Below are 9,831 nucleotides of genomic sequence, written 5' to 3' on the forward strand. Positions count from 1 at the left end.
TAGACCTAACATGCCTCTCCCCTGGTGTATTAGAGTAGCATTAGTTTCAGGGAAGAGAAATGATTCTGATACACTGTCTGCTTGGTTTTCCTTTAAGGAACGTCTGCGGACAACAGCCAATCAACCATAACAAGATCAGGAGATCTAGGCAGGAGATTTTGTTCTTGTAAGCAGAAATTAACACTTCATTCCCCTTTGTCGGCAGAAATTCAACACTACAGCCCTTCAAGGCTCTCCCAGGCAATAAAGGGGAAAATTCAATTACGTTGTAACAGCTCCGCACCAAAACACAATTACCCCATTTTCTGGAAAAAAAATGTGATCCTTTATGCCTTCAGACAGACAGATTCACTGAAAAAGATGTGAGGCCTCTCAGCATTCATAATGATTAAATCATAAATTACTATCTCACAGCAGTCCATAAAGGGTGTTAGAGTGTATTTCCTTGTTGTTAGTTAAAAACAATGAAGACAGTCTTTGCCAAGTCAGAATAGGGTCACATTTGCATGTTGAAAGAAAACAAAAAGAGTTGGCTTTGCATCAGTTTTGTCACGTGACAAAAAAAAAAAGAAAAGAAAAGATAACTGATTCAAGTTGTAATAATATGGTTAATGTAAAATGATTGAAGGTGTACTTATATGGGAATTAGTGAATATAAAAAAGTAGTATGTTTTATGGTCATTTGTGAAGAAAAATACCTATAGAGTTTTGGTTTTTGAACAAATTAATCACTATAAATGTAATCTGGGAATCTTAGATCTGAAAAGTATATCTAAAAATATATTTTCTTCAGAAAAAAAAAAATGTATTAATGCCAAATAATTGTAATCTATAGACAATTAACACTGTGGAGCCCCTTTTCTGATTCATATCTTAACATATTATTGTTTTTTTCCCCTTAATGTTACATAAGTTATAATTTGGTTTAAAATGCAATGAAGCATGTCTACACAGCAAAATCAGCATACCTAAATCAACACCATCAGAGTTAATCTCAACACCTTTAAAGTGTCTACATGGGTCCTCACCGCAGAGTGTTAATTTTACTCTTTTTGAAGTGTTGGTATGTTAACAATGTCTTATTATTGACTCTTCTTAGAGTTAAAATGTAATACTTCTCAACACTAACCAGTGTTTCTCCCATCACTAGTGTATAGTGTTATATATCAACTTTCTCATAGTGTCAATTGTTAACTACTCCATATTTACATAAAAATTAAATATTGTTTTCAGTTACATACTACATGTAAAGGGTGGCACAGTGGTGCGGTGGTTAGCACTGATGCCTCACAGCAAGAAGGTCCAGGACAACTGGGGCCTTTCTGTGTGGAGTTTGCATGTTCTCCCTGTGTGTGGAAGAAGATGCAGAAGATGAATGAATGATTACATGTAAAATAAACTGATGAAATAAAGAGGCCATGTTACGCTTTATTTATTTTAAAATGCATGGACAACAACACATTAAACACCACTTCACATGAAATTTTCCAGATACTCTGTTCCCAATCATCAGGGAAAATGAGAGCGAATTAGTCCTGGAGCTCTTATGGCAGGTGTTGAACCGTGTCCAGTTCAAATGGCTACTGCAGAGTTTTTGGACTTCATGTGAACCACCAAGCAGGCAGTGAGCGGTGCCACAGCAGGACCAGGATACAGCAGCCTGTAGTAAAGTTGTGGCCAGCTAACTTTACTACCACTCGCTGTCTTGTTGGTCTCTATGAACTTTACCAGTATTTTATTGGGGACGACAGAAAGCTCTCAGATAATGCATCTACATTTCGCTGTAGGACATTTGGAACACTTTGGAACTCTAACTTTTTGTTAGTGTATAACTGCACCGATTGCAATGGGCCCAGGAACCTAACACAGTTTAGCTATAGGGTCAAACAGACAACTATGTTAACACCACCGCAGTTACACAGTCTGTGTCTACTAGGTTGCTGCCTGTTAGATTAACTACTGTTTCTGCCATAAACTGTAACAACTGCAATCCAATCCAATCCAATCCACTTTATTTATATAGCACAATTTTAACCAACACAAGGTTTCCAAAGTACTTTACAAGATAAAACACAATAAAACACAATAAATAAATAACACAATAGAAACATAATAAAATATGAAGTAGTAAAAATATGCTTGTATACACTTAAAATCAACACTCTACATGGTGTTAAAAGCCAAAGAAAAGAGGTGGGTTTTAAGAAGGGTTTTAAAATGAGACAGAGAGGAGGCTTGTCTGATGTGCAGCGGCAATTCGTTCCAAAGTTTTGGAGCTGCAACAGCAAATGCTCGATCCCCTCTGAGCTTAAGCCTAGTTTTAGGCACCATCAGGAGCAGCTGGTCAGCTGACCTGAGAGATCGGCTAGGGGTGTAGGGGTGCAGCAGCTCAGAGAGGTAAGGTGGGGCAAGGCCATTCAAGGCTTTAAAAGCAAATAAAATAATTTTAAAATTGATCCTAAAATGGACGGGCAGCCAGTGGAGTGAAGCTAAAATAGGTGAAATGTGCTCATACACTTATGTTAACCATGTAACTGTACATGGATTAACATTTACTGACATTAGCATAGGTGTAAACTCAAATGGATACAACTGCTAAGAGCAGAATTAAATATTACATATCAAACTGTCCTATGTGTCCTCTTACATAATCTAAATAATCACATACTCATAAAAACAGTTAATTGATAATCTCGTGGGAGTACACACTGGTTTCAGTTTGGATTTCATAGGCAATACTACAAATGAAAGGAGAAATGCAGCACTGATAAGTTATATATGTGCAAATGCTAATAAAGCCTGAGCAGAAATCTTATATTTTCTGCTCAGAAATTTAAAAAACTACTCGAAACTGATTCTATAGAAAGCTTTCACAGAGTGTGCCAACACATTATGTCCAGAGCCAAGTTTGAAGTCTTCACCAAAACCCAATCAAGAGTGACATGTCTATTAACCAATAGCGTGAGTAGGACTTGGCTCTTTCAACCAATCAGAGATTACTTCCGCATCGCGGCCTGTGGCGGGGCTCCGTGTGTATTTGTCCGCCACGGCCTCTCTTGCTGGGAAGGGTAGAGGCGGGGAGGGAATGGTGCAGAAGGGTAGAAGACCACCCCAGGGGAATGTAAAAGTTTAAGGCTGAAATCACCCACGAGAAGCGAGCCCGGGACAGATTTGACTTCATTACATTGTTTCTCATGGAAGCAGATGGATTTGTGAGGAGGCGTCGGATGACAGCGGAGACTACAGGCAATGATCCCGGGGTTGCTGGCGCCTCTGCCGGGGCAGAAGTTCGATGGCTGGGGGGCAGATTCTGGGGTGTTTCGGAAAGTATCGTGGGAAGCCTGACACCCCGGATCGGAGGCGAAACGGAACTACAGACTGTCGATTTTGTCCGCAGTGCACAGGATGCACAAGCAGAGGACTCTGAACCAGACTATGAGGGTTTGCCACAGGGAGCCTCCACTAGCACCCACATGTTGGCTGGAGCCGTGGCCGGGATCATGGAGCACTGCCTCATGTTCCCCATCGACTGTGTTAAGGTAGCATAGCTCACCAGGTCACCAGCTGACCCACAACTTTTTTTTTATGAATGTTGAATGCCTTCATAACGAGGTCCCTGTTGTGTGTTCCTCATATTATTATTGTAGCTAGCATGCATGCTAGCTTAGCTCATTAGCTTGCTCGCTAACCTCAACACGCTGCAAAGCTGACGGCTGTGAGGACAAGGTCAGTCGGCTCAGTTAGCGCCCCACATCCCCTATTAGCTAACATGTTAGCATGCTGCTGTAGAGTCGGTTTAAATAACACTAGCTGCTACAGCATTAAAGCACTTAGTCAAATATTAGCCAGCTCAGTGTACAAGTAATACACGCTGTCATATCAGTCTGCTGTCAGAGCTTAGTGTATTGTTATGTAACTGTGTACAAGTCAGTCAAAGTGGCGTTAACTAATGAGCTGAAGCGGTTAATTATTCCAACTGCATCAACAGCTCTGGGAAACCAAAGCTGTACACTCTGCTTACAAAAACAAGCCTGGTTTAATGTTTTCGACTGGAGCAGCGTACGCCCTTCCTGTCACTATTATTGCAAGACACACAGGAATGAATTACACTGCAGTTTGGGGACAGTTTGGGGACAGTTTGGCCCCTCAGGTCTGGAGTGGAGCATCTGTTGTCTTTCTCCCCCCCCAGCAGGCCTGCTGCCTCACACACACACACACACACACACACACCATGATGATTGTTCACAAAGGTCTTTTGATCCCAAGTTGCTTCATCAGGCCAGCTCTTATCATGTGCTCTGTTATGTATGAGTAAGCTTTGTTTTTGAGTTTACCGTCAACATATGTAAGGAGGCTCGACTCATTGCCCCCACAGGTCAGCGGCTGCGGCCCTGCCCTTTTAATTGTTTTTGCACAACAGTGACAAAGAACTCGGTATAGTCAGCTGTCCGTGTCAGGTTGACGAGCTTCATCGATGTCTCTTCCACCTGCAGTGAAGCTCTGTTGCAGCCCTGAACCCGGTGTTTACAGAGTAGCCGCATAGCTAATGCAAAGCAGCCTGCACGGAAAGCCTGCACATTGACTTATAGCAAAAAATAAACGAGCAGACAGGTTTTGCAGAGAACTGAGCCGCCTCTCCGTTTTAAAGAGCTCCCCTATACCAAAATAAAGACTTTCCCTCTGCCGAGATAAGCTTCTCACTTAAAAGATTGTTGTGTAATTACAGTTTAGAATAGGTTGTCATTCATTCGTTTATCTTAAATCCTAGTAATTAACTGGATTTGAAGACGCGTGCTCCATTTGTAGTCCTGTCTGTGTCTGCGCACTGCTGAAATTCCAGTCACCCAATACAATCACACCGACATTCTCTGGGTTTTATTCAACGAGTGGTGAACGTTGTGCTTAAACAGTTATGCAAACACGGGCTACAGATAAAGACCTCCCCCAAAGCTGTGGCCTCTGTGAATGTTCACGTATCGGACAACCGTGAATGAATGAGGAGCGAAGAGAGTGTGCTGTGACTTTGTGAGCCACACCACCGCTATCTAGCTCTCTGGGCCCTGCATTCCACAGCTGTAATATAGTGTCATGAGGCCATGTTTGTGCTTATCTAGCGCAGTGCATTGACTCACAGTGGGGTGTAAGCTTGTCCATTGGCCCGGAAGTTTGGTATTTGGGAGATTATGACGTTGCGTTCCTTGTACACTCAGCTAGTGCATCGCGGGGAATCACACTCTCCCACTCCCTCTAAATATCAAATAGCAGGTGACTGAAACACTGATCTCACTCAGGCACTCTTGTGTGTTTCTAATCTTTCACATTTACCTCAGCGTGCAAGGCCCCAGCATGATAGTACGGTGGAACTGCGAAGAGCTTTGGTGTCGGTGTCAAAAATACGCTGAACAACTGTGAATGTCGGCTACTGTTGTTCGTGTTTGTGCTGTTTTTGGTCCTTTATCTTTGCCCCCGCCACAGAAAAGACTGGACAAAGACGTTCTTTGTAGCGGAGTGAAACCCAGAGTTAATGTGTGTCTCGTCTGTGCGACTCTGTTGTGGTCGTTCCCTTCCTGGTTCAATCCAATCAATCAGCATTTGAACTAAGCATAGCCTCCCGAGGCCGTTGGCCTGTTGGAGGACTGCACACATGTCCCCGTGGCTTAGGCTGCACCGTCTGCATAGACGGAGAGCTAGGAAAACGGACACAAAGTTCCATAAATCAGCCTTTAGGAGGAAGAGCGAAAGGTGTGTTTCAGGGTCAGTGGGAAAAGAGGCTTGGAGGAAGTCAGCTTATGTCCCCTTGTGACCTTGGAGCTTGTAACGCCGTACTTCCTTCTATTCAATTATGTATGTGCACCAACATACACCACACACAATGTCGAACATCTTATTTCTCCCATCTGACCCCTTATCCACAAAGCAGTCTGTTCAAGAATCTTGTCGTCGCTATGTTATTCTTTGCTGTAATAGGCCAACCTTTTATAACCTATCATCAGATTCACTGAACGCTAAATGTACACAGAGGTACAATTTTATGGAACATATCTTTGGCACACACGGCTGAACTTTTCTACCTTCTGTCGTCTCTGTGTTCCAGACACGGATGCAGAGTCTCCAGCCCGACCCTGCAGCCCGCTACAGGAACGTGATGGATGCCCTGCGCCGAATCGTAGCCACAGAGGGAGTCTGGCGGCCAATGAGAGGCCTGAACGCGACGGCAGTTGGGGCGGGACCTGCCCACGCCCTCTATTTTGCCAGCTATGAGAAAATCAAAAAGACTCTAAGTGATGTCATTCATCCAGGGGCTAACAGTCATTTGGCTAATGGTACCATAAAACATACATAAATTATACTGTACAGATTATGCATTATACTATAAGATAGGTTGATATGTAGGACTGGTCCAACTCCAAGCCTGATGGGCATTACCTGACCAGTCATAAAAGGAAAAAAAAGAAATTGGCAGGTCTAAGTCCAAGTCTTTTCAAAGTTGTACACTGTAAAGAAGTGTCAGCTGGCAGCACCTCACTGACCTTTAGTGAAGGTTAGTTTTATATGATCAACTTCAGCAAACTCTCCACTGCTAGACATTAGAAAGAGAATCAAGCAAAGATTTATTTTGGAAGCCTCGCTCTGATTATCAACCTTTTCCTCATTCCCTGTTCTCCCTACTCTCTCTCTTCCTTCTTTTCCAGTTTAGTGGGAGGCGGGGTAAGTCCTGTTTCCCCCATCTCATCCGCTCTTTCCGCTGTTGGTCCTGTTTTCTTTGTTTTCTTTTATTTTTTTTTTAATGAGTTTTGGTTAAAATCTTTCAAAGGAGCACTAAACCTCCTCACCCACTAGATGTCTCTCTTTGCTCAGGTTTGGATCTTTGGTTTCCACCTGTGCAGAATATGCAATAAATCTGCTCTTATTGTTTCGAGCATGACATTTGCAGCTTTTAAGATTATAAGACAATGGAGGCTGAGACATGATCAAGTGGGTTCTGTGGGCAAATGGTAGTTTTCTTTACCGCAGTCTCCGCTGCTTTCCTTATTCTTCACGTTGCTCTCAGTGTGTTTTAATTTCCGAGTGTGTTTGTTTTCAGGGGCAGCTGGGTGCGTGGCCACACTGCTTCACGACGCAGCCATGAACCCATCTGAAGGTGAGGGCGTCTTTTTACGGTACAGTGTCGCATAATTAAGATGAAAAGAGATTTTCTCTTTCAAAACAAAGGTTTTAGGTTTCAGTGGAGAATTGTACAGGTGTCACGCCTGAGCCAACCCTCTTCACATTCTGGCCTCAGCTCTACAGTCTCACGCACTGTCTTTCACAGCTGTCTCTGGTCCACCTGCCCAAACATGTCAGTAGAAGGACACTGGTCTGAGTTCTCGTGTGCAGCTGTTGGATGCGGTGCAGCTGTCTGAGCAAATGTTATTAAAATGTTTTAGCGTGTTTATTAAAACTTCATATTCTCTAGATGACATTCGTATGCAGATATTAGCTTGCTAATTTCTTTTTTTTCTTTTTCCATGTTCTTCGCCTTCGTACACCAACCCTGGACATATTTGGCCCCCTTCTTTCTGCAATGCCTCCAGTTGTGAAGCAGCGCATGCAGATGTATAAGTCGCCCTACCGTGGCGTGTTGGACTGTGTACGCGCCATTTGGCAGAAAGAGGGCCCGGCTGCGTTCTACCGCAGCTACACCACCCAGCTCACCATGAACGTGCCCTTCCAGGCCCTCCACTTCATGACCTACGAGTACCTTCAGGAGCTGCTCAACCCCCACAGACAGTACAACCCCTCGTCCCACATGTTGTCCGGAGCGTTGGCTGGAGCGATCGCGGCTGCAGCCACGACACCTCTGGACGTCTGCAAGACCCTGCTCAACACCCAGGAGTCTTTAACCCTCGGCTCCCCGTCCTCTAGCCAGGGCCCCGCAAAAGGCCAAGGCCAAGGAGCCCACAGACAAATCTCAGGCCTGGCCCACGCCTTCCGGACAGTGTACAGGCTGGGCGGCCTGCAGGGCTTCTTCAAGGGAGTCCAAGCGAGGGTCATCTACCAGATGCCCTCAACAGCCATCAGCTGGTCAGTCTACGAGTTCTTCAAGTATGGACTCACCAAACACCAGCACGACAAGAGGAGAGCGCAGCACATGGAGGCTGAGATGTAGAAATTGCCTCGATTTAATCTCCTCTAATATTCTCTGTGTGGAGATGTTAATGCGCACATAGTATCTGACTAAAATCCACCTCAGTTGTCCCATCTCTGACAGACATAGCTGATAAGAAAGACATCTTCAAAGGCAGTTTTAGCTGTTATATTTCTGCTGCACTATTTCTAGATATGGTTGAGGTATTTGCCTCTCTTAGAGAAATCATCTACACAGTGTTATATACCTAGTTCATCTGGGATTGTAGTAATTCAAGTAGTCTGAGGAGAAATGTGAACAAGTTCCCAGTTAGGGTAGTCAGCAGAGGGCGGTAGTGTTACTTTGTTAACTCTCCTTCCGTAAACTTTGCTCTCCAAGGATCTGATTTTTATTTTCACCCATCCAGGCTTTGCAGACAAAAATGACTCCTAACTGATCCAGATCCCTCAAGACAGCGAGAGCATTTAGCCCTTCATCCAGAATGTCTCATTAATTTTACCCAGTGGAAAAACAGTTCAGCCATTTTGTACCCAAAGAAAATTGAGGGAAAACATTTTCATTAAGTCAGAACATTTAACGTGTCTTGAGATCAAACCCAGCCAGACTGGAAGTTGTTGAGAGGAGGAAGTAAATAAATTGATTAACTCAACTCTGGATTCGGGTTGCCTTTTTGTTTCGCGGTCAGATACGATTGATTAGTTTTTTCGAATGTCAGGTCGAAGTTCAAGATGATTTAACTGGACAGAAATCTACCAATTTTTAGTAGGTTTGAGGTATCTGGCGCGTGTTTAATTTATTTTTCAGTCCATTCTTATTTTTTTCCCCCCATGCTTTATTTACATGTTTGACAGAGCAGACAATGGCCATTTCTGTGCATCAGCTGTAGCTACGAGAGAACTACTGAGTTTCAATATATGTGCTCAACAGCAAAGATTGCATTCAATACACTGTGCCCAAAGGATGAATTAAACTATGGAGGGGTTATATATATATATAACCCCTCAAGCTTGTATGTCTGCACCCACAGTGAGTACTCAAATGGAAGCTGTCGTTCTTAATGATTGATGTCTGATTGTTTCTGACACTGAATTGCACTCATTGAATAAAGACTTCAGCGGTGGGGCCCTACTCGCTGCTCATAAAACATGTAAGCCCCTCTTTCATGTCTTCAACTGTTTCTGGGAATGTTTTGCCTGCTTCTCGAAGATGACTTAATACAAGGTCCTTTGCATATTCACAGATCAAAAGAAGTCTAACCTGGGTGTGTAGAGATGATTTAAAGTCTTTTGTTTTCCAGCACAATAGAAGCCAAAGAATGGAGCGGATGAAAAAGGAGCGAATGCCTGAAGCCACATCTGTACCGCCAGAGACACGCAGGGAGTTTGTGCGTGTCTTTCAGGTATTTATTTTTTCATTCGAGGCAGGTACAGTTGTTTAGTCTTGGTGCACAGGTGCAGATTTCAACTTTGACCCTCGTGACGCGATAACGCAATTTGAACTTGTGGACACATAGCCTGCATACAAACACCTAGCAGAGGGAAAGTATTCAGCAAATGATGCATGTTAAAGTCAACTTTGATAACCCATAAAGGGGAACCGGTAGATGGGGCAGAACCGAAAGGTGGACTGCACATTTAAAATCAATATTGGCGCTTGAAACGATGCAGATAAAGCACAAAATCAACTAAAACGTATTGGCTTGG

At 43.5% G+C, this 9,831-nt stretch overlaps 1 protein-coding gene across 1 annotated transcript; it reads left to right on the forward strand.

Moving 5' to 3' along the window:
- Positions 1-3,023: 3,023 nt before the first annotated feature.
- Positions 3,024-9,572, forward strand: slc25a28 (solute carrier family 25 member 28). The gene is made up of 4 exons (XM_084561138.1): positions 3,024-3,539; positions 6,095-6,323; positions 7,085-7,141; positions 7,575-9,572. The coding sequence occupies exons 1-4, from the start codon at positions 3,195-3,197 to the stop codon at positions 8,147-8,149; spliced, it is 1,206 nt and encodes a 401-aa protein (XP_084417264.1). The 5' UTR covers positions 3,024-3,194; the 3' UTR covers positions 8,150-9,572.
- The last annotated feature ends 259 nt before the right edge of the window (positions 9,573-9,831 follow it).

This window comes from Chelon labrosus, assembly GCF_963514085.1.
Source record: "Chelon labrosus genome assembly, chromosome: 15".
Classification (NCBI taxonomy): Eukaryota; Metazoa; Chordata; class Actinopteri; order Mugiliformes; family Mugilidae; genus Chelon; species Chelon labrosus.

What these genes read in the sequence shown, in the direction of transcription:
- slc25a28 (XM_084561138.1), top strand. Translation starts at nt 3,195, where the DNA reads ATGGAAGCAGATGGATTTGTGAGGAGGCGTCGGATGACAGCGGAGACT. An exon ending in TCCCCATCGACTGTGTTAAG is followed by an intron (nt 3,540 to 6,094) that starts GTAGCATAGCTC and finishes TCTGTGTTCCAG; the next exon opens with ACACGGATGCAGAGTCTCCA. An exon ending in TAACAGTCATTTGGCTAATG is followed by an intron (nt 6,324 to 7,084) that starts GTACCATAAAAC and finishes GTTTGTTTTCAG; the next exon opens with GGGCAGCTGGGTGCGTGGCC.